The sequence below is a fragment of the Halichoeres trimaculatus genome, unplaced genomic scaffold (assembly GCF_033239565.1).
Source record: "Halichoeres trimaculatus isolate MK-OKI-2021-1 unplaced genomic scaffold, fHalTri1.1 fHalTri1_scaffold_1, whole genome shotgun sequence".
Taxonomy (NCBI): domain Eukaryota; kingdom Metazoa; phylum Chordata; class Actinopteri; order Labriformes; family Labridae; genus Halichoeres; species Halichoeres trimaculatus.
This window is the reverse complement of record NW_027437179.1, coordinates 39,198,180-39,223,116: the sequence shown is the minus strand read 5'-3', so window position 1 is coordinate 39,223,116 and position 24,937 is coordinate 39,198,180. Positions and strand designations below refer to the sequence as shown.

Below are 24,937 nucleotides of genomic sequence, written 5' to 3'. Positions count from 1 at the left end.
ACCCCACATAAATTACAGCTGTTTACGTTCCTTGCATTTCTTTGGCTTGGCTGTGAGTCCTTTTTGAAGGGACTTAGACATCTGGCATAAGTTGGTCCCTTTTACTGCCTCCAAAACAAGCTAGAAACACCATTGCTAGGCCTCCAAGAACATCAGACTTTCACAAAACAGATGTGACATTAACCTGATAGAGTAAAATATTTGAGTTTGATCTCTTTTGATTCTCAAGTTTGTCCTTTTACATAATAAAAAGCCTAAATTTGCTCAAAATAGTTCCAGGTGTCCAAGACTTAGGCCCTGTCTGCAGGGTGTCCGCCGGGTCTTGAAAAGTATTAAAAGTTGATAAATTGAATTATTAAATTTTATTGGTATTCAAGCTTTGACTCCAAAAGTATCCATGAATATTTATTTTCCTCCTTGCGACTGTTACAAACTAAACTGACCGACAGTTCAATATAACCGCCATGGAAATAGTCCATATGGTTGGAAAATGTTTTCAGGGTCTGAACCTTCAAAAATAACCACACCTGGTGATTGGACGATCATTTTGCTCGTCACATTCATCACAGACCATCGTGAGGATCCGGAAAAAGCTTTAGCGTTTCAAAATATTTCACTCCAGATCATAAGAGTTTCTCTAGCCTCCTGAGAAAATTTCTCGAACTTTTGATGACCTGGGATTTTGGATTCTTACGATTTAAAGAAAGCTTCCCTCAGCTTCTTGATCTCAGTTGTTTTGGAAGAAATTTTCTTTGTTAAAATCACCTTTTTACTGGATACTATGCGATAAGATTAGGTATTTATTGATACAGTTACATAGCGCTGTTGTTTGAAACATGACAACAAGCAAAGTTGTAATTTTGTTAGGTGCGGGTGTATCACTAGCAGCCCAACATATCCGTAGGCTAATGTGACAACAAACTCAGTTCGTACAGTAGCTTAGTAGCCATCTGTATGTATTTTATGCAAGTTGGCCTTAAATAACTATTACTTGTTGTGGTAATGGGAATGTCAATCAACCTGCCTTTAGTTTCATTTATACTGTCAAGCTTTATTCCTTCTTAGCTAATCTAATTTATGTTAAAATGAAAACTACAATCATCAAAGATTGGTTGCTAACAGCAGCTTAAAGTCACGATAAGGTCTTAAGACTTTTTGAAAAGTTTTTAAAAAGGCTTAAAAAGTTATTGAATTTAACCTCAGGATTTCATCATTTATCCTGTGTCTACTTAATGCTAAATAAGAGGCTCTGTTAGCCACAGAGACTATTTGGTTATTTATCTAAGTCATTCAAAACAACATCAGGACAGTTAGTCAAATCAGAAATAGAGGCTTTATTCTTGTCCCAAAGTTTCACTGAATTAAATACTGGAGCCAGCAAATGTTAGCTCTATCAGCTTTTTTTTTCCTTTAGCATGCTAGCTTATTATGCTAATGATTGCTCAGTATGGTTCTAATCTGGAAGGTTTGTTTCTGACTTTATTTGTCTATGTACATTCTTATTAATTCTTTCAACCTTTGACCTATTATTGTTGTCTGTCAGGACAAAAAGAGATTCAAAAAACAAATTTTATTTTTTGACGACATAATTTTGAGAAGCAACACGTGACTTGCAGAACACGAGGCTTAACTTCTACTTTTTTGTTTTTGAATGTGAAAGCAGTTTGTTTCAGATTGACAAATGTGATAAACTTAAGATGATACCTTCTCTTGATCCCAAGGAGTGGTTCATACCAGTGTGTTTGCAACAGCAGATACTGGTGGCATTTGTAATGTTCATTCTTTGTTCATTGTTGGATACATTGTGCAAACTAACTAGTACAACTTGTTTTTGCTCTTAAAGTTATTTGAGCTATAGGTGACTCATTTATTTTCATGATAACGTGACAATAGTTTCTCTGTGTGAGCATGTTCATGCTGAAAGTCTCGGACATGGCTTGAGCCTACACGTCTTATCTGACAGGACACGAAACAGGAAGTGAGACAGAGTTATCTCTTTGGCTCCAGCAGGACAATGGCAATCAACCACAGAAGAGGTTAAAACATCTCTGTGTTGTTATTTTAAAATGGAAAAAATAAAACAACCAAATACAGAGCATATAAAATCCATCAAGCGCAAACAGAGCAAGGCATTGACTATGAAAACATATGACAATAAGAGGGAGTAGCCACACCAACATTCAGATACAGTCACTGATACATCTTAATGGCAGTGTGTCTTCAAAGTAAGTTTTTAAACTGTCTCTGTTTTTTTTACTGCTCAGAGACACAACCCTTGGCCTACAGGAAGTGTCCATTTGATTAATGTGCTGTATTTGCTCTTGCTGGGAACATGAAGCTGAAACAAACAAACCCTATTCACAACCACGTGTCAGCTGGATCATGCTCTATGTTTGTTTCTGATTTTACACTGATATCAAAGTTGACAAAAGGCCTGGATCAACCGGATCACCTGAAAACTATGCTTTAAGTGGTAAATCAATCAAACTTGATGTTTTCTTTATAAAATAAAACAGAGTTCAGACAGGACAATGTTTGTCAACTTAATTTTATTTGCAGTTGGTTCAGTTTGGCTCTGTTCTTGGTTTTCTTGGGGCCCTTTCCCATAAGTATGTGGACTGCTAAAGCCTGGGATGAAGACAGCACACATTTGTGGGATTAAAGAATCATATATTTGAGGACACATGATCAAATTTGTGGGGGACAAAGCAACACTCTGGTGGGATCAAAGTATCAATCCGAAAATACTAACCAGATAGGCACAAAACATTATAACTAAATCAATTATTCAAGAGAAATAACTAAAGACGTGTTAACAAGGAAGGATTTGTGCATATAGAAATAATTGTCAACTTTAAGTGCCAAACAGAAATTAAAAATTTTAGCTAAACATTTCTTCACAATAAAGAACTTAATTTTAAATAAACGATTTGCCAAAATAGATAAATAAATAAATAATAAAATAAAATAAAAACACAGTTGAAGATTTGCTGGCTAGTTGACTAATTTCTCCCTGTGGAAAAATCACAATGCCTTAGTTTGGTTGCAACTTGTAAATCACATTAAAGCATATTTTTGCAAATACTGACAGTTTTGCCTGTTTGGGTTTTGTCTTCTTTCAGCAGCATTACTGCTATGCTTCAAAAACAATGCTGTTACTTGAGTTGTCATGGTGTGAAGGAGACTCTAATTTTGGTGGGCTATAAAAAATAATGAATAATCTACTGGATGCAATTTTCAGTTTATGAACTTAAACTTGTATTTAATTCAAAGACTGTTTGAATAAACAGTGTTTAAGAAATTTTGCTTGGCTGCAATTTTTAAACATACATTTAAAAAAAAAATCTTGAGTACCCCTTGGGCTGCATGTTCCCCCTAGTGGAGAACTACTATTCTAAATGGCCTTGTCGAAAAATAAATAAATAAATAATAATAATAAAAAAAAATAAAATAAAAATAAATTAATAAAATAAAATTAAAATAATAATAATAATAATAATAATAATAATAATAATAATAATAATAATAATAATAATAATAATAAAATGAAATCTAAATAAATAAATAAATTTAATAAATTAATTTTGAAAAATAATACACTTATTCACAAAATATTTTATTTGTTTAAATAAAAATAAATAAATAACCCCCTCGTACAGTATATGGCATTACAGGAATCAGCTATTCAGAAGGAAAGATTTTTTTTGAACCAACATGTTTATCTCATGTACACCTAGCAAAAAGTTTTTAGTCCTCCGCATTGTCTCATAATTTCAGTCTTGAGGTTGCCACTTCGTACAAAGCATCTCTTTCTTAGGTTTAAAGTCGAAAATGGATGTCAAAGTATCAAACTTTCAGGGACAAATTAGAAAACTTGTGGGGAAAAAGTATTGGATAAGTGGGATGAAAGTAGCAAACTGGGGGCTTGAAATATCAAATTAGAGAGGACAAAGCATCTTTTTTATGGGGTTAAAGTCAGGAAAGAAGAAACTTTTTTACAAATTTTTAAAAACTTGTTGGGTCATTACATTCGTAGGATTAAAACAGGGTATACATTTATAACAGTCAACGTGGCAGAAGCTCTTTCACGCACTGAAGCTGCAGTATATTTAAAAAAACAATGGTAGGACTCTTCAAGTCCAGCACGATGAACCAGAGTGGTGACTTCCCTGACTGTTGTTGTTCCTGACATACCTCATCTTCATGTGAAACCATGTGAAACCATGTGAACTGAACGCCCCAACAAACTTGTGATCCTATCATAATCCTGTTTTTAAAGTCGCTTGGAAACAAAAATAAAGTGACAACAACATATTTCACTTTGTAGTTTCCAACAGATGAAACAAAGGCAGAATGAGACGGGCTCAGTTTTTATTTTCACTTGGACAGTAACAGAGTTACAGGAACAGATATCGTCGTTGAATCCATCAGGTTAGTAGTAGAGATGCTGGTTAGTCAGATTAAGTGAATTTACATTGTAAATATCATAATTAGTAAAAGGTGCATCGAGTTCTAGCAGCATCATTTCAGTGTGGGACATTTAAAGACAAATATTCTTGTCTCTTCTTTCCATTTTGAAGAATTTGGCAGCCAAGACTTTTTTTAAGTGTAACTCTGACAACAGGAAGATAAAACAATCAAACTAAAATACAGAATGTAACAAACATGGATATGAAATACTAATCAGTAAATACTGAATATGACTCTCAAAGCAGGAACTATTCAGCAGCTAACTATCAAATATTCCAGCATGAATCAAAGCAGACATGAAGGGCTCGCAGCATACAAAGTGAATAAACTTTAAAAAATACATGTATGTATTTATTTATGTGCAGTAAAGCATAAAAAGTAAAACATTTTACTCCTAAAGTGGCTTTGTCCTCTCACTAACTGGTGACACTGAAGGCAGGGGGCAGCAGTCTATTAACATCTAGATTTAACACAGGGCGCCCTCTACAGGAAGTGTACTGTACTACAGCAGGGCTGTTAAAAGGAGCAGGATTCTTGTCCTAAAGTGAACCTTGGATCTGTTTGCTGATGTCAGCTGTAACAGATTCTGCAGAACTGAAGTCTTCCACTGAAAACACACCTTTAATCCAAGGTCAATAAAAGCATGTTTGTAAGCTTCCCAGTACTTTGGAATAGAAACAGAACTGGTGTGTTTTGGGTTTTTGAAACGCTTCAAGAGGAAATACTTACCAGGAAGTTTAAACATACAAAAAGGATAAAATACAACTTGAGATTTCCTTTTAAAAACAGCTAGAAAAACATGAAGGAATACTGTTTCACTGCTTTAGTGAGGTATCGTCATCGTTGTCATGTGACTGACATCAGGTAGATTACTGAGAAAGGCATGTCTGTGACTAAAAAACTAAGTAATGCTGTGAAACTGCATTGTATACTGTTAAGTAAGGCTATAATGGTAACAGTTTATCTTAAACAAGTAAAGGGAAGACATTCAGGACGGAAAATGAGGACAGTAAAAAAAAAAAGGAGCAAGAAGAACAGTAATTTCGAGAGAAAAGACTCATAAATCTCAATGAAAAATTAAGCAAATTTGTAAAGATTTAAATTTGCTAATCTGTTTGGGAAAAGTCTCATATTAAAGGGATTACAGTAGCAAATTCATGGCAAAAAATTTTTGGGACTAAAGTTTCACACAAGGGGATTAGAATAGCACATTTCTTGAATTGAAAAAAAATAAAATAAAATAAAATAAAATAAAATAAAATAAATAAATATATATAAATATATATATATATATATATATATATATATATATATATATATATATATATATATATATATATATATATATATATATATATATATACATATATATATATATATATATATACATATATTAATTTATTCATTTCATTTTTTGGGGTGGAGGTATCAAATTTATGGGACAAAGGTATCAATTTAGCGGGATTAATCCAGAAAGTATTTCAGATTAAAGTAGCAAAATTGTGGGATTAATTTTTCAACTTTATGAATTGTAAGAATCAACTTAACTGGAAACAGCTATTAATATTGAGCGACTAAATTTGAAAATATCTGAAATTAATAAGCAGAATTAAGGTATAAAAGTAGCAAATTTGTGGGAGTAAAGTAGCAAACATATGGGATTGAATTAGCCATTTTTGGGGGGAACAGGTATCAATATTGGGGGATTCAATTTTCAATTTTAGGGGATCAAAGTTTCACATTTGTGGATTTTTTGAGGAAAATTTGGGAACTGGTGTCAATATTGGGGGATTAAATTTTAAAAATTCTTAGATTTAATGAGAAGAATTGGGGAATTTAAGCAGCAAATTTGAGGGATTAAATTAGCAAAGGTTTTGGGAACAGGTGTCATTATTGGAGGATTCAATTTGAAAATTTTGAAGATTTAAAGTGGCAAATTTGTGGAATTTTTGTAAAAAATTTGGGTGCTAGTGTCAATATTGGGAGATTAAATTAGCAAAATTCTTGGATATAGTGAGCATAATTGGGGGATTTAAGTAGCATTTTTTTAGAATTAAAGTAGAAAAGTTTTTGGGAACAGGTATCTATTAATTATCAAAATTTTGGGAATAAAGTAGAAAATTTGAAGAGAAACACTACATAAAATTATATAAATTTTGTGATATCACAAAGTGGTAAAGTTGCAAGAACAATGAAAAAAAATTCCAGAAAACCTCTTTGCTTCCTATATTTGCACATGGACCCCGTGTTTAATTACTGTCATCTGTCTTAAATTACAGCAAATCCTTTAATTAAGTCTTAATTAAGCCCCTTATCGTGAACAGAACTGGTTCCTTTACAAGGGAATCAAGACTGGCTTTGATCAGATGAAGAATCTGGTTTTTCTATTTTTGAGAACAACTTTACTTTATGGGATAGCAACATGGTTTCTCTCCAACCTTATTGCATCAATACTGCTCTTCTGTTTTTTTTAAAATTTCTCCTAAATCTTTTAAAATTTGTTTGAAGAAAATTCGCCAACTGGCGGGTGTACACACTTAGCTCACTATTAAAAACAAACTAACGGCAGTGGTCACAGAAGTCAGATGAAATCATTACTTTGCATGGATGTGATTGGTCTATGGATATCCTTGGCTTGGCATTTTAATAAACTGAGCCTCCATTAACTATAGAGCTTAACAGTATAAAAACTGACATAAATTAGCTACTTTAAAATTTAGCATGAGGCTTTCAAACCGTTTTTGTCATCTAGAATGTGAGCTCTGTCTAATGTACCTGTTCAACTTTTACATTGGTATTAAATGCAGGGAGAGGTATCTTATGTGTTGCGTAGTTTTACCCAGAGGATGGCGCTATTCTAGCAAAAAGCCTCAATATGGACATGCACTTCCAATGTAACAAGCACCATCACCCAAACGCAGTGATAATTTGCTCCTTTTTTACTTTATATTCTAACTGCAAGCATGCAGAGATATTAACCACTTTTTAACAGCAGGTCTGCGATCAACTCTTGGTGAACTGGTCTCGAGAAGTGGCTCACAACCATCAATTTTACCACAAGCTGAGGGAAGCTAACGTACAGCGCACAAAAGGAGGAGATTCTAGGAAGAGCTACACAGCTGCACAGAAACTGCACATTGCTGAATTTGTTGAAAGCAATGTAAAATGTCACACAGTGAGCTGTTTATGCGTGTTAATTGGTGTTTAAGGCATGATTCACACACAGCCATGGCACAGGAGTTCATAACAAGCCGAGTAAAAACACTGAGGAGAGGTATGCCAGCTGGTAAGCACTAGTTTGTCGGCAGAAAACTGAAAACACTGGCTTTATCTCCTGAGTAATTAAATTATTTCCAGCATGTTTTTCCTTTCATGTAACAACAGGTAGAGGAACACAGGTAGGAATCAGCTCAATCCCTTTAAACCCACTGAGATGCTTTCTGTGGATTACTGTCAAACTATAAACATTTTTTTTAATCTCACTGTGAAATAGTCAAAACTTTTTGTTCTCCTTTCTATCTCTCAGGGGTTTCTCGGGTTTCGCAGTTTAAAGAGGTTTGACCTTTGAGGTTTCCATGTAGGCCTGAGGACCTTGCTTGGCACATACTGGCACAGGTTGTTCAGTAAAAAAGGCTCTGTAACAGAAATCTTTGGTAAGTTGAAAAACACAGTTGCTTAGCTCATACCTTAACTAAAATCAGCAATTTCACTCCAAAAAACCCTCAACTGACGAAGGTTGGAGATTAGACCGGTTTCCATAAAAAAATTGATAAAGGAGGAAGGGGATGGTTATTAAAAGTAAACAGAACTGAGAGTAACTGTGAGTGTGTGTGTGTGGATGCTGAAGTGTGTGTCTACATGATGACACAGCAGCAGGTTGCAGGATAGTTGTCGGCGTTGACTTGGTTCTCGTTGCCGTAAACGTAGTAGACGTGAGAGTCGCCTTTCCACTTGTAGTTCACCTTCGTGATGGGGATCAACTCCACTGTCTGCCTCTGACAGAGAAAGAAAGAAAGAAGGAAAAAAGTTAAAGGAGTAGTTCTAAAATTTTAAGCAACACGTTTTCTCTCTGGGATTGTTTGATGGAGTCAGGATCCGCAGTAATTTTCGTTACTTGTCAATAAACACAACATTCAAACTGGGCCAGGGTTCCTACAGCTCAAGGCAAGTTCAATTTAAGACTTTTTAAGACTTTTTAATGACGTTAGAAATCAAATTTAAAAACAAGTCCACAACGAACCACAATTGAAACAAACAAAACTAGCAAACAAAAACACCACATGAATTACCTGGGTTAGAGGCAATTTTAACCCAATGTTTATTTTACATAAAACATCACTTTTTACCTTTTTTTAACCCCATTTTTACAACCTTATGCCTTTTTTGCCCCCATCCACTGTCACAACCATTTTTGGAATTTTTACAGTTTTTTTTAATTTAATTTCAAATTTAATTCTCAATTTTGCTGCCATAATCAATTTTCCTAAGCCACTTTTGGATTTTTTTGCCAATTTTTTCCTAATTTTTTCTCTCTTCAGGCACCCTAAGTAGAACCAAGACATGCGTCTGCTTTAAAAGTTCCTGGTGCAACCACATCACTGTTTTCTTAGTTCCACTATTGTGATTACACGATGTTGCCACGAGAGTAATTCAGGAAATTATTTAGTAAAATAGATAAATGTTACTAAATATTTTTTTTACTTCAAACTAACATAAATCTTACCAATGTGTTCAAATTTTTAAGACTTTTGAAATTTTGATTTAAGACTTTTTAATGCCAATTCAGGCCTTATTTTTAGAATTATGAATTCAGTGCCTTTTAAGACTTTTCAAGGATCCGCAGGAACCCTGTGGGCTCCTCCTCCTTGGATCAGTGCCAGCGGCAGCACACACCCACAGTCTCTGACTGCAACTGCGTCAACACTTGGGGTGGGTACTGGCAAGAACCTCCTGATACGATATGTATCACAATACTTAGGTTACGATATGATAGCATCACGCTGTATCACAATAATGTGATATTGTGCGATATTCCACACAATTAACCAAGACAAAATAGAGATGATCTTTCTGGAAATCAAAATATTACTCTAAAGGAAAATATTAATGTCTAAGGCAGACTGACTTGCTCAGTGAAACAAAAACCCACATTATCAAGTTTAGAAATTAAATATTTTAAATATACTTTGAGATTAAATTTATTATACAGTCTATTGGCAACATACAGAGTAGTCGCCCTTTGGTGCCATCTACCGCAGTTGGAAGCATAGAAGTTGTATTTTACTTCCAACTCAGCAAAAATATGAATTTTTATTTTTACAAAAATATCAATATTAAGAGTTGAAATGTTGATATTGTATTGGAGGTCAAAGTATCATGATATATTGCCGTATCAATATTTTTAACACACCTCTAACTCTCACTAGCCCAGCAACCACCTGTAGCATCGCTCACTAATGTTTGACACAAACCTACTCTGCAGAAAGCTAACTCACATTGGTCTTCGTCCCGTGCTGCTCTCCAAGTGACCGAAAACGAGTGAAAGTCGTGCCAACCTTCACCTTCGTTTCGGAAAAAGCTTTATCTGTCTAACGTTTTGTTTCACTTTGGTTGTGTCTTTTCTTTTTTCTGTCACGTCCACTGTCAAAGCAGCTCAGGATAGCTTCTTCCACTCCCTATTATCAAAGTCACTTGAGCACTGAGCGTGCCGAGATTGGCTGAGGTAGCCACATCCACAACCAGAACATCAACACACAGGCAGAGGAGAGGGTTTGAGGCAGACACAGACACTGACACACATGTATAGATGCTGTCATAGTAAAAGATAAAGCTTTGATGGAGCGACTTATTAACAGAGAGAGAACAATGATGGCTCCACTTTTGTTTCAGGAGCAGATTGGTCAACTATAAATCCATTTAAAAATCTGTACGTTTCTGTATTCTTTTGTTTAAACTGCTGTTTTAGCTGTCGGTGTACATACCTGCTGCAGGATCCTGGAGGTCTGAGCGAACTTGCTCTGGTGCTCCCTGATGAGTCGCTCAGAGGCTTCAGCCATGGCTGGATTTGGAAACCCGGCTAGAGGATAGAGCTGAGAAGAGACAGAGACATGACTCAAAAATACGTAGATGACGTCTTCCTTTCATGACCACCACCTTTTTTTTTTACATGGGTGTAACTAAATATGATCTTCCTTAGTGTTATCTTTCTACGGTGGAAGATTAGGGTCGACCAAACAATTTTGAAGGTCAGTAATATATATTTTTAGTTCATTTGGATATTTTTTCAAAGAATTCTTGCCCTAATTCTATAAAGAGTCAGGAAAAATCTTAAAAAATTGTTATTGATTTTGTATCAATCTAATATCTAATCAAATAAATCTGGTGAAAAAGTTTAAAATTCCAGATTAAAGTCATGAGTCATTTTTTTTGTCTTGATTTTGAGATTATGTATAGAATTCTGCAGAAAAATTGGCCAAATTCAAAATATAGTCATAAATAAGAGGAACATTTCAGAAATTGAGAAATCAAGTTTCTTGTTGTAGAGCCATAATTCTGGGATTATGAAAAGAATTTTTAAACTGTTTTACAGAATAAGTCTCAAAGTAAGATTTAAAAAATCTGCTTGTTTTCTTCTAGCCTTGCTCCCCCAAAAAACACAAACTCCAACCCTCCTCAATATCTTTCAGTGTTTTATAAACACAATTTTGTTACAGATTTATTTCAAATACAATAAAATCCAATAACTTATGTTATCCCTGGAAATTACTATAATCTGAAATCAACTCTACCTTAATCAAAAGAAAAAAAATAATTACAATATTTGTAAAAAACACAACAGATGACAAACAGGATGATGTGTGTTTGTGAGTACCAGGTACATGTTGTTCTTGAACAGCTCCTTCCCGGTCACTGAGCGAAGATCTTCGATGTTGAGACCAGAGTTCTGCTGCACCACATGATCCTCAACGTTATTTTTCCTGAACACACAAACACACTCTAATAATTTTATCCGTCCATACCTACACACATTTGAAGCCATTTTGCTTTGGCGCACCTGGATTCAAGGCACTGCAGAGCCACAATTTCTTCTTTATCTTCACAGTAAAGGTTTTAAAGTGTATAAAACTCTATAAATAGTCAAAATCTAGTGAAAAATTATCCTGACAAGAAGCTAATTAAATTTGTGAAATTGCACATGCAATGTCTTTTTTAAAATTTTCATAAATCTGCGAAAAAATGCCAAGAAAGTGAAATTTCAAAAGTTTGCAAAAGTAAAAAAAGAGAAATAAAAAGATGCAAAAATTGCCAAAAAAAATTGAAATTTTCAAAATTTGCACAAGAAGAAAAATCCAAAAATTTCATTTTTTATTTCTAATAAATTGGCAAAAAAAAATGAAATTTCAAAAATTTGCCAAGGTAAAAAAAGAAATTAAAAAATGCAAAAATTGCCAAAAAACAGAAATTTTCAAAATTAGTAAAAAAAGAGAAATCGTAATTCAATTTTTTGTTTATCTTAATAAATTGGCAAAAAAAAGAAAATTCAAAAATTAGCGAAAGTTTAAAAAAAGAAATGAAAAAATGCAATAATTGCCAAGAAAACTGAAATTTTTTAAATTTGCAAAGAAAGAAAAATTCAAAAATTTCAATTTTTTATTTTTGATAAATTGGCAAAATTTCAAAAGCAAGTGAAATTTATGAAAATGCAAAACTGTCAAAAGTTTTTAATAGAATACTTGATTACATATACTGATAATACTGCTTAACTCATCATTTTTGCTGTCTGCTAATGTCTTTCAACATATCAAGCATGTATGATAAGCTGACACGTTGGCAGTTAAATGAATCCTGAATCAAAATATGTATTTTCTTTCAGATTTGTCTTTTTGTGGATTTAGTGCATGGAAAGTTGGTGGGCTGTTGATGTTGTAGGAGGTGAATTAGAGAAGTGGCAAGCTTTAATGACAGATATGATTCATATTCAGTTCAACAAAATGTTAACGCATAATTTAGTCAATGTTGTTAATTGTCATAACCCTCTGAAAGAAAAATAAAAAAGTCTTTACTGCAATACAGGTCCTTCTCAAAAAATTAGCATATTGTGATAAAGTTCATTATTTTCTGTAATGTACTGATAAACATTAGATTTTCATATATTTTAGATTCATTACACACAACTGAAGTAGTTCAAGCCTTTTATTGTTTTCATGTTGATGATTTTGGCAAAAAAGTAAAGAAAAACCGAAAATCCCTGTCTCAAAAAATTAGCATATTTCATCTGACCAATAAAAGAAAAGTGTTTTTAATACAAAAAAAGTCAACCTTCAAATAATTTTGTTCAGTTGCACTCAATACTTGGTCTGGAATCCTTTTACAGAAACGACTGCTTCAATGCGGCGTGGCATGGAGGCAATCAGCCCGTGGCACTTCTGAGATGTTATGGAGGCCCAGGAAGCTTCGATAGCAGCCTTAAGCTCATCCACAGTGTTGGATCTGGTGACTCTCAACCTCCTCTTCAAGATATCCCACAGATTCTCAATGGGGTTTGGGTCAGGAGAGTTGGCAGGCCAGTTGAGCACAGTAATACCATGGTCAGTAAACCATTTACCAGTGGTCTTGGCACTGTGAACAGGTGCCAGGTCGTACTGAAAAATGAAATCTTCATCTCCATAAAGCTTTTCAGCAGATGGAAGCATGACGTGCTCCAAAATCTCCTGCAGCTAGCTGCATTGACCCTGCCCTTGATAAAACACAGTGGACCACCACCACCAGCTGACATGGCACCCCAGACCATCACTGACTGTGGGTACTTGACACTGGACTTCAGGCATTTTGACATTTCTTTCTCCCCAGTCTTCCTCCAGACTCTGGCACCTTGATTTCCAAATGACATACAAAATTACTTTCATCTGAAAAAAGTACTTTGGACTACTGAGCAACAGTCCAGTCCTGCTTCTCTGTAGCCCAGGTCAGGCGCTTCTGCCACTGTTTGTGGCTCAAAAGTGGCTTCACCCGGGGAATGGGGCACCTGTAGCCCATTTCCTGCACACGCCTGTGCACGGTGGCTCTGTATGTTTCTACTCCAGACTCAGTCCACCGTTTCCGCAGGTCCCCCAAGGTCTGGAATCGGCCCTTCTCCACAATCTTCCTCAGGGTCTGGTCACCTTTTTCTGGTTGTGCAGCGTTTTCTGACACACTTTTTCCTTCCCACTGAGGTGCCTTGATACAGCACTCTGGGAACAGCCTATTCGCTCAGAAATTTCTTTCTGTGTCTTTCCCTCTTGCTTGAGGGTGTCAATGATGGCCTTCTGGACAGTAGTCAGGTCGGCAGTCTTACCCATGATTGCGGTTTTGAGAAATGAACCAGGCTGGGAGTTTTTAAAAGCTTCAGGAATCTTTAGCAGGTGTTTAGAGTTAATTTGTTGATACAGATGATTAGGTTAATAGTTTATTTAGAGTAACTTTTCACGATATGCTAATTTTTTGAGATAGGGATTTTTGTTTTTTCATTACTTTTTTTGTCAAAATCATCAATATTAAAACAATGAAAGGCTTGAACTACTTCAGTTGTGTGTAATGAATCTTAAATATATGAAAGTCTAATGTTTATCAGTACATTACAGAAAATAATGAACTTTATCACAATATGCTAATTTTTTGAGAAGGACCTGTAGTATTAGCATGTGTTTATATTACTGCCAAATCTGCAGTTTCAACTCTAAGCCACCAGAGGGCGCCCTGACAACACCAAAGCCCAACCAACAACTACAGACAAAAACTACAAAAATGTCTTGTAGGCCTTCTGTTACATTCTCTGCAACTTAGGAAATTACTTTAATAAATCGAGGGAAGACTTCAAAGATCTCTGACATTTGTCAAAACCATCTGGACCTCTTTTTACCCTCCAGAAACTCTTCAAGGATCCAGTTGAAGGGTTTCTAGAACCTCTGTAGCCATCAAACCCTTAAAGGCTACATAAAAACCTCCTTAAGGACCACAGATGTGACACTTGTAGTACCAATGCTCACCACTCCACTTTGAGCTGGATGTAGGTCAGCAGTTGTCGTTTTCCTTTACAGGTTTCACAGTCGTTGGTCCCCCGTGAGTCACATTCTGTACATCTACACACACACACACACACACACACACACACACACACACACACACACACACACACACACACACACACACACACACACACACACACACACACACACACACACACACACACACATAGAGTTAGACATGTGACACACATGACTCACATTCTTCAGTGATATGATCCCAGAGGAATGACATGAGGGCCACAATGTTATACATGTTCTAGCTCTTAAAGGGACAGTGCTATGATATATTTATATTTTAAAACACCGTAGAAAGAAATAGTAACCATGAATGTTGGTTTCTCACACTAAATAAAGATAGTCTCATATTGCTTTGTCAGCACGTGTTGGAGAAATCCCAGGATGAGTCTTCAGGCTGCTCTGAACAGCTTGTTCTAAAAGTCCTGTGAGATTTCAGTGAGTTTAAGATGAGATTTGCTTAAATTGTGACATCACTACTTGGTGGATTTCCATAAAAGGCAAATTTGTCATTTTAACATGAAAACATCTGCTGTGATTTTAAAGACTAAAATGAGGTCTGAATTGCTTGTAACAAGTAAAAAAAAAATTGTCAATGGGACAAGAAACATTTTCTAGACTTAAAACTAGAATAATATCTTTATACAGGTAACTTTTTTTTTGTTCCATTGACAGATCTTCTTTCTTGTTACAACCAATTCAGACCTCATTTTAGTCTGAATTTGTAACATAAATGGGAGCTCGTCCGGGATGCTGCATCTAAAGTTATTGGTTTGCAACACAGTAAGACTGTAGCATTTGTGTGTAATTCTGATTGTCTATTTAAAATAGTTAGGTTGGCACTTAAAAGAAAGAAATGCATTTGTTTGATCTGGAGGGATTTTTGCTTAAACCTTCTTTTGAGCAAGTCAAGAAACACCGCAACGACGACCTGGTTAAAATTGCTGTCCACCTTGAAGTTACTCACAGTAAAACAATACTTAAAAAGGAGCTTAAAGTCTCAGTTGTAAGCTGGATGGTGGAAATGGGGTTAACTATGTTGCTGTTACAGCAGGTTGTGTTGGAGAATGGAATCTCCAGTGAGGGAGCTAGTAGCCAAGGCGCTACAGGTGAGGCACCACCTAATTCAAAGGAATCTGAGCCGGGTTTAACACCCAAAAACATTATGAGCTTGAAGACTTCCTGTCCTCTCTGCGGTACCTGTCTTTGCCGGTGCCGTTACAGCGGGAGCAGTTTTCATCACTCCTGGTTCCAGAGCCGTTACACACCCAACAGGGTTTCTACAGAGACGCACAAACACGAGCAGAGTCGTTAACTTTCACATCCACATTGGGTTAAATACTCTAGATACAGATAAACTCTTTTACTCTTCTGCTTTCTATGAAGTTCATCCAATAAAGACGCCTCTGCAAGTTCGATTAAAGAGCTATTCAAAGAGATGTTTTTCTGATATTACACTTTTTTTTCTGTATAAAGATAAACTCACAAATCCATCTCCTTTGCACTCGGTGCATTGACTCGTCCCGGTGGCGTGGCAGATGTGACAATCCTGCAAACACACGACACACGCTCAGTTAAAAATAACTTTATAGTTTTTTGAGCCTCGCTGACACAAGCTGAAGGAATGCTCCACACCAGACTCCTGCTCTCTGATTGGCTGTTGCTGGTCTGTTAGAATCCCATGTATTTAAGGTTAAAACTGTAATAAAGCAGGGAGCTGAACTTTTACCAAGGATCTGGTTTCCCAAAGAAAGCTCTGAAACTCTGGAAATAGACTGATATTTTAATAAGTGAAGTGATCCTCCCTTAAAGTCAATGACTAAGAATCCTGCTCTCTGATTGGCTAATACACTTGCATTTTTCAGAGCTTTAGGTTCAGGCCTGTTCACATTCAACAGTCAAAGCAGAAGAAGCTGCAGGTAAACCTAACAGCTCAAGGTAACCGTTCACCTTGATGGAGGAGGTGTACGGCACACGGATCTCCTCCTTGTGATCGGTGAAGAGGGTGGGAGGCGTGGCCTGGATCTCCCAGGGTCGAGGGGCAGTCTGGGTGTAGAAGTCAGGCGTCTCACCTGTCGGTCGCACAAGAGACATGACAACCACAACCAAAGATTTTTTTTTATCTATTCTATGATTAAAATCTATCAAGTCCAACAAAGTAACTCAAAATCAAATTTACAAAGGATAAGAAATTGTACAAATGACACATCTGTCACAGGTTACTCTAGGATAATTTTAATCTTAAGAGCTTTTTGACTCTGTGTGCTGCTCTAAGAATTAAAAACTTGACTTCAATTCATAATTTAGTAGGGCTAAACGATTTTAATAATAGATTGAATTGCGATTTTTCTGGCAGATATTGTGATTTCAATTCGATTCACGATTTTCTTCAAATCAAGCTTTGGGATATTCACATGTCGGGCTGAACGATTTTAGGAAAAGATCTAATTTTTCTGGCAGATATTGCAATTCACGATTTTTTAATCCTCAATAGTGATGATAAATAATCTGTTTTCATCAACTTCTGCTCCTAAACAGAGGCTTTGTGTTGTTGACCTGCTTACCAGCACTTTTAACACATAGATTGTCTACATATTTGTAAAACAGAATGTGTATAATACTTGACACAACAGATCCTGAGTCAGTCAGGAGCGCTGCAAAAAATTGCTGCTTTGACGATCTCAAAATTGCATTGTCTAAAATTGCGATTTCAATCTGAAAACGATAAATTGTTCAGCCCTATAATTTAGTGTTTTTAAGGTTTTCCTTCTTGTCTGAACTTTTTACAAATCTGCTCGCTGGAAAACCTCCTCTTTGTGGTTTACTATTAACTGTGAAACTGGGACTCAGGAAATAAAAATAAAGGCAGGTAGTTCATTTCAATTAGAGAATTTCCCGAATCGCTGGCTTTCATTTTACTGAAATATCAGGAGTGGGAAGTTTTTGCTTAGTGTCAGTGAATCCATTGTCTGGTAAAGTAATAAGTATAATATTAACAAACTGTATTTTTACAGCGCATTTCAGTACAGCACATTTAAGCGCTTTACAAAATAAAAGAGGAACATGGACAAGAAAAAGATTCAAACCATAAAAAAGCTTAAAAAAAAACCCCATCCTAATATCAAAGGAAATAAAACATCAGAGAAAAAAAATAAAAAATTGAAGATCCTGCCTGGGATATTCCCTCAGAGAAAAAGTTAAAATACTAAACTTGTTGTTATCATTTTAAATTTTTAAAAGCACTTTCTTCGATTTTACCTTCATAGATCATACTCCAGACTCCAGTTTTTATTTTTTATATTTTATTATTATTATTTTTTAAGGTTTGATTCTCATACACTTTAAAGTATTTATAGGTTTATCCTTTTTTGTTAGTTGCTTCATAATTTTTTTGTCGCTGTTCAAATAATGAGTAAATAAATCCAAACACACTTAGTATATAGGGTAAGCCAGAGCTTTTATTCAATGCAAATATTATCCTCATGTCAGACAGTTAAACATGAAAACAATTTTTTTTAAAAACATGAAAAAATCAAGTTTAAATTGATTTATCAGGAAGTAGCGACTGTTTCACACACCAGTTTTTATTTACGTGTTTGTTTTATTTTCCAGATTAAAGCTGAGCTACATTTATTTAGCTAAGTCCCCTCACTGGGAGTGAACATGTGGCTGAAGTATGTCACATTTCTTCACAGTTAAATATCTTTTTTAATTCAGAGTCTTTGAGGACTTTCACAGTTTTACAAATGTTTGCAATCTACCAAATGTCAAGTGTGCAGGGTCAGATTTTTGTGAAACCAGCAGGTCATCGTCATCTTCTCATGACCTGCCCTGTGTGAGCGTTCGTACCTTCATGAGGTTTGCTGGCCCACTCGGTTGATCTGGACTCAGTGAACGTCTCCAGGCGGTACTAGAAGCAGAAAAACAAATCACATTTAAAAATTAAAGATTCAAAGCACATGAGCTGAGATTTGTGCCACCAGAAACTGAATCTAAATTATTATATTGAATTTGAAAAGCATGGTTTGAAATTAAATCAAGAGTTTTGAAATTAAATTTATTTGTTCAAAATTGTACTTAAACTACCCTATTTTCCAGAAAGTATGTTCAACTATTTACATAGAACTTTTACAATCAAGTGTTTGTATATTAGGAGGTTTCAATAATTTTCCTACAGCACCTCATATCTGCGACCACAGTTAAGTTTCACTTTCTCTTCTCTATATGAGCTCCTCTCACTCATTTGCCCCCCCCCAAAAGCTTAAAGGGTCCTTGAGGAGTTTCTAAGGGAGCTTGAAAAAGTCTCCCTTCTAGATATATGCCTGATTATAACCTACAACTTAGAATTAGATTATCAGTGCCAATGTAAGTTATTCCTAAATGCTAGCTTCATGATTGAGTTGAGCAGGACCGGATTCATTTATGACACGCCTAGGTTTCTATGACAACACCACGCCGGCTGATGAAGTTTAGTAGTGAGAAGAGAGATCTGTGTTTTTCTCAGCTGAAAATGATTAATTTTGTTGTGATGGTGGACACTGGAGCCTAACTGTCAGACAGAAAAAGGACAGAAGAGCAGAAGAAAGATAAACAGGAGACTGATAGAGCACGAGCTAAAGGTTAAAAGGGCTAAACTGTGTGTGCTAATGTTCAATCCAACCCACAGTCAGCAGTTATTCTGGAGTGGTCTGTTCAAACTTGAGAGTCTATCAATAAAATAAAAAGTGAAAAGATGTTACAAAAGATGTAAGATGATGCAGAGAAACATGATTAAAGAACCATTTTTATCTTTGCATGGTTATTCTGTCAATTGATTTACAGATTGGACATATTTTGGATTGGGTCACCGTGGCTTGTTTACCCAAAAAGTGGGTCACCTGAAATAAAGTTTGGGAAACATTGGTCTAAGCCATGGACGTACAGAGCCTCTGTCAGCGCAAAGTCTGGTCTGAGCTGTGAAGGTTTTTCCTCATCAATATTTCTCATGTATGAATTTAGTGATCTTCTTCCGTAGAAGTATCAAATAACACAGCACCTCAATTATTTGATATAGAAAGTGCACTTACAAGCTGCAGGACCAGCCAGACAAGGAAAAATATGGCGATTTGTAGTCTGGCAAATACAGTAATTAAAAGAAGGTAGAGTAAAAAATCAATAAATAAATAAAAAACCCACTGACTGTTCGTCCATCAACCAAGACAGTGACTTACAGAAAATTTGATTTGGTTCCTCTATTCAAAACTGATGACACACTAAGGTGGTGGACTTCTGCACATCGGAAACCATTTCTGAGGATTTCTGTGAATCTGAGTTTGATCCCTCTTCCTCTTCCTCACAGACGTAGATGGCGTAATGGTAGTGCTGAACTGAATAACTGTTGTAACAATGAAAATTCAGTTTCTTGTGGCATAAATCTCAGCCTGTATGACGACACTGTGCATTCATATGGAAAAAAAATACAGAAAGAAGACGTGATAAAAAGTGAAATGAAACTGCCCACGCTTTCAAGAAGAGAAGTCTGGCAGCCTGCGGGCCGTCATTTGGCGAACTATTTGGGGATTTCCATGTGCCCACTACTTCCAGTCATCACTCCTATCTGTCTGCATCGCCCAGAGCTTAACATCTAACTCGACAGGGAAGCAGAACTGTGGGTCCAAAACTGAGAGTGTGATTGTACCACAAATAGAGGAACAGAGAAGGATTGAGAGGCAGGAGTTGGAGTAAATGAGGTATTTAAAAAATCCCTGGTTTGTGAACGGTCTCTACGTGAACAGGCTGCGTTCAGAGAAAGTAAACAACTTCACTTTCTCTGATACACGATCAGAATTTAATCAGATAATGCCAAAGTACGCAGACATGAAACCTGAGCTGTCACTGAGGACAGCTGGACAGATTAAAATAGAAACGTGTGAGCAGACACACACGACAGAGAGCTCGAGATGCTGCTTCGTCACTTCTAGATTTTTTTGAACATATTTATGTCACATGAGAGTCTTTGTGGTCACATGACACACGTTAGAGTCATTACAGTCAGATAATGACGACAGCTCCAAACTAATGTAAAACTGTCTGACCCAAACAATCCTCAGAAAAACGAGAGGTCATGAATGAGCCTTTTTAATCAAGACCCTAAACCCTTTATCCCCTTGGTATGAACACATGATCAGTGTCTGAGAGTGTGATCTGCTTCAGGAAGAATCTGAATGGATCATGACCACGCCAAATTACTGCCCGGCGATTATCCTGAGTCAAAAATAATCTTAATTTTTCATTATTTGCACAGCTGAAGTTTTAGTTACTATAAATTTATGGACTGTACTGGAAAGGCAGAATTAAGAAGCTTTGGGTTTCAGCCTCTGCCTGTTTTTGATCTATGTTCTTTTATGAATTTTCACCATGTGAAATGAACCAGAGTAAATCTGTATAACTGTGTAAATTGTAAATGTAAGAATCAAACAATTGGCTTTTTAAATTTGGAAATCAATGATTAAAATAAAGAATTCATTCTTTTATTCAATATCCTCCATGATTTTTAGTCCATGGTTGTAATACAGTTTCCTTGACACCACTAAAATGCAAAAAACTGACATTTTATCAAGTGTTTTTGTCTTATTCCACATTAAAAAATGTCTTTTCATACTCTATATGAGCGTCTTTTAACTTATTAGTCCAGAAAAATATCTTGCTTGAAGTAGTTTAAAGACAAAAACGAGGTCTGAGTTGCTTGTACCAAGTTGAAAAATCTGCCAGAGCTAGAATAATTTATTAATACAAGTAACTTTTCTCTTGTACATGACGCCTGAATTACTTCTAAAGAGTAAAAAAAAACTGTCAGTGGGGTAAGAAAAATTAACTTGTCAAGTGTTTTGCAAAAGGGATATTGAGTGAAGTTTAGTTTGTATTGTTCAAAATTATTACACCAATATTTTCACTTTGACTGCAAATGAATATCGGCTTGAAATATCGGTTATCGGCCTCCTTGAATACTAATAATCAGTATCAGTATCGGCTCCAAGAATTCCAGATTGGTCTATCTCTAAAACGGGGCAGAAGTATTAAAAAAATGGTCTTATTGATTTTGTGTTTTGATTTTATTGATGCAAGAGATCCCAGTGGGTTATTAAAAAAAACAATTTTTTAGAATTCTTGAAATATCAAGATTTTTTTTTTTTCAATTTTTTAAAAATAAGCAAATATTTGAATTTCATTTTTTGCTAATTTATTTAATTCTGACAAAATGTTTGCATATAATTTATCAATTTTTTTAATTTGGCAATTTTTAAAATTTCTAAATCATTTAAAACTTGCAACTTTTTGAAATTTCATAAATTTTACAAATTTAATAAATTTATGATATCAAAAAAATATTTTTTTTGAAAACATTAACAGATTTATCAAAATTAAAAACAATTACAGCACATGCACAATTTTATAACCCCCAAAAAACTACTGGTTTAGGTAATTATTCACTAGATTTTTAGTATGTATAGATTTTCTATACTAAAAAACTCAACAAGTACATTTTTACCACATTTGCAGATTTTTTTGAAGGCACTACAGGCGTCATTTTTTGTATTTTAATATCTTGCGATAAGATGTTCCTCTGGGTATATCAGGTGAATGTGGCTCATGTTAAGTCTAATAGACTTTTTTTTACTAAAAGTTGAACATAAATGCTTTTTGCAGTGAGCAGCTCTGACCCACGCATGGAGAAGGATAAATGTCACTTCATTAGCTTTAGCAATAATTGCAAGCAACTTAATCAGGTATAACGTGACTTCCAGCAGTTTTTAAAGTTATATTAATCTGCCTGAAGAGACCCACAATAGTAACGTGAACTCCACTTCTGCAAATGATTTTCACAAACACTACTCTGTTCCAGCTACAGGTGAGGAAGTGAAGCCTCAGTTATATATCTTTTATTGTACTGTGGGTAGCAAAGGAAGTATTTCACTGCACAGAGAATCCTGTTTCCTTACTGTTCACATGACTACACCGCCTTCATAACACACAGCAGCTTCAGCTCTCACCCTGTAAGTGTTGAACGGCTCCATGCTGGTGATGACGCCATGGTTAACAGGATCTTTGCTGTAGCAGCAGTGAGAGGACGCAAAGCTCTTGAACGCCTCACGAGCCACATCCTCCGACAGAGAGGGGATGCTGCAACACAAACACACAGACACCACTAAATCCCACTGTCAGGTCTTGTTGCATGCTGCATTCAAGTGGTGTTGGAAAAATCAAAACTATCTGCAGAGAGGGGGATTTTTAAAACCCTCATAAGGTTGTGGAAGTTTTGAGCCTGTTTTTACAGAGAATTTTTGTGCTGATTTACCTCCAGTCGGCAGGTTCAGGGCCAGGTTGAGGCGGGGCCACAGGCTCCAGCGGCATAGGAGGAGGCAGGTAGCCTCCTAGAGCAACAAAAGAGATTATAAATACCTGTAACCACTTGAGAAATACCTGAAAGTTGCAGCTTTAGCTCCTCTTACCTCCTCCTTGCATGATGCCCTCATAGCCTGGCACGCTGCCGAACGTGTCGGCTGGGGGGGCGGTGGGAGCGGGATACACAGCTGGAGCAAAGAGGAGAATTTTAACAGCCTGCAGGTTTGTGAAGGTAACATGATCTTTAAAGGGATAGTTCAACATTTTGGATCCCAACTTAACCTCCCAAAGCAATAGAAGAGACAGGAAAGGATGCAGAAAGGAAGGAAAAAGAAAGAAGGAGGTAGGACAAGGAAACAAATACTTCCAACAACAAATCCATGTGAAACCCCAGATGTTTAAAAGTATCAAGATGTTTTCCGGGAAATGACCACCATCTGGTTTGAGTGCACAATAATTGCTTCCATGTTAAATCTGACTTTGTTTTCCTTGATTTCCTGGACCAGAATTTCAGGGCCTACATTATTTTGTCCTCTCTTTACATAAGGCCTATGGACTTTGCACAGTCACCAGGGAGCTAAAACAGGCCTTATCAATCATATGATAGGAAACAAACTCAAAATATCATCATAATATCACATTAATTCATCAGTTTACTTCAAAATGAACCAATAAAACATTTTTAAAAGCCCCAATTATGATTAAAAAGCTTTAAAAATCTGTTTAAATACTGAATTAGCCATATTAGCATTATTACAGTAAAAAGGAGCGTTACGTGAATTGAATTTTTCCTATTTTTTCCGTAATTTTTTTGATATAACGTCTTTTAAGATGCAGTTCTGGAACACCGTTAGATTTACGGCAACAAATGTCACGTAAACCTCTTTTCTTGCCGTAACACCAGGTGCAAATTAAAAACCGGGTACGACAAACGCTAACTGAAATAATACCGAGAAACTGAATTCTAACTCAACCCGGGTTAAAGTTTAGTCAAATCCTTTTTTAATCGAAACAAAACGTCTGCACGACGCTCCAGCAGCAACTCCCCTCTCGGTAGGTGTAACGGTCAGTTTGGTTACCGTGCAATTCCACGCCAGGTCATTTATTTCATGTCCTACCTGCACTGTTCATCCTCCTGCAGTTGATTCAGCTCGGTTTCAGTTAATCCAGACAGTTTGTGTTACCTTCTCCTCACCGTTACACGCTGCTGACTGCTACAAAGAGCGGTAACACCACGTAGAATTTCCGGTTACGATTTCAAAATAAAAGTCCGATCGCTAGCTTTAATTTCCGCGGATTTTAATTCTCAGTATATTCAATATATAATCAGTTTACTGTGGAATAGATAGAAAAAAATTATGTGAATGACATGTTAAGGTTTTTTAAGCAGCTTGTGTGATCTATAAAATGTTTGCGGAAGTGCACAAATGGAATAAATAAAAAATAAACCCAAAAGGTAAAGATACTTTTTTTTGTAGGTTATTTATTAATTTATTTTTTGTAATTCTGCTTTTTTACAATGAATCTTACACTGTTGAAAAAACTGTTTTACTTTTCTTTTAAATGGAGCTTCATTTTTAGGGAGAGCAGAGTATGTGGGTTGTAACTAGCGTCTTTTTTGAGTCTTTTGTTATTTAGTTTTTTGTTTAAGTCTGAGCTGAGAACCTCCAGTAGTCCAATTATCAATTTTAATTGAAATAGTTTTTGTGATAGTTTTGTGATGGTTTTAGAGGAGGTTCTGGCCCGCTGGCCCGATGACCCATTGCGTAGCTTGCTCAGCACCGTTACCTTTTTAGGGGTCTCCAGCTCTTTTTGTTTTGCCCTTGTGTTTTGATCTTTTTGGGTTTAATAAAGCCTGCGAGTTGACTTTTCACTGATTTTTTTTTGTGTCTTTTCTATATAATGGTCTCTTAAACAAGCTTTTGGTTGTTTTTTTATTTAGGTAATGGAGGCCACAACAGTTCTCACCAAGGTGTCCCCTCCATGGACTGGAAAAACATGGACAG

General features: G+C 35.9%; 1 protein-coding gene across 1 annotated transcript; it reads right to left on the bottom strand.

Annotated features, from left to right (window-relative positions):
* Positions 1–5,891: 5,891 nt before the first annotated feature.
* On the bottom strand, positions 5,892–24,169 carry LOC141799005 (protein SSUH2 homolog). Its single transcript, XM_074681027.1, has 12 exons — positions 24,050–24,169; positions 23,039–23,119; positions 22,885–22,960; positions 22,580–22,709; positions 18,399–18,459; positions 16,500–16,621; positions 16,036–16,098; positions 15,750–15,829; positions 14,496–14,588; positions 11,342–11,447; positions 10,452–10,559; positions 5,892–8,465 (listed from the first exon to the last, which is right to left on the bottom strand). Exons 1-12 carry the CDS (start codon positions 24,060–24,062, stop codon positions 8,325–8,327), a joined length of 1,074 nt encoding a protein of 357 aa, XP_074537128.1. The 5' UTR covers positions 24,063–24,169; the 3' UTR covers positions 5,892–8,324.
* Positions 24,170–24,937: the final 768 nt, after the last annotated feature.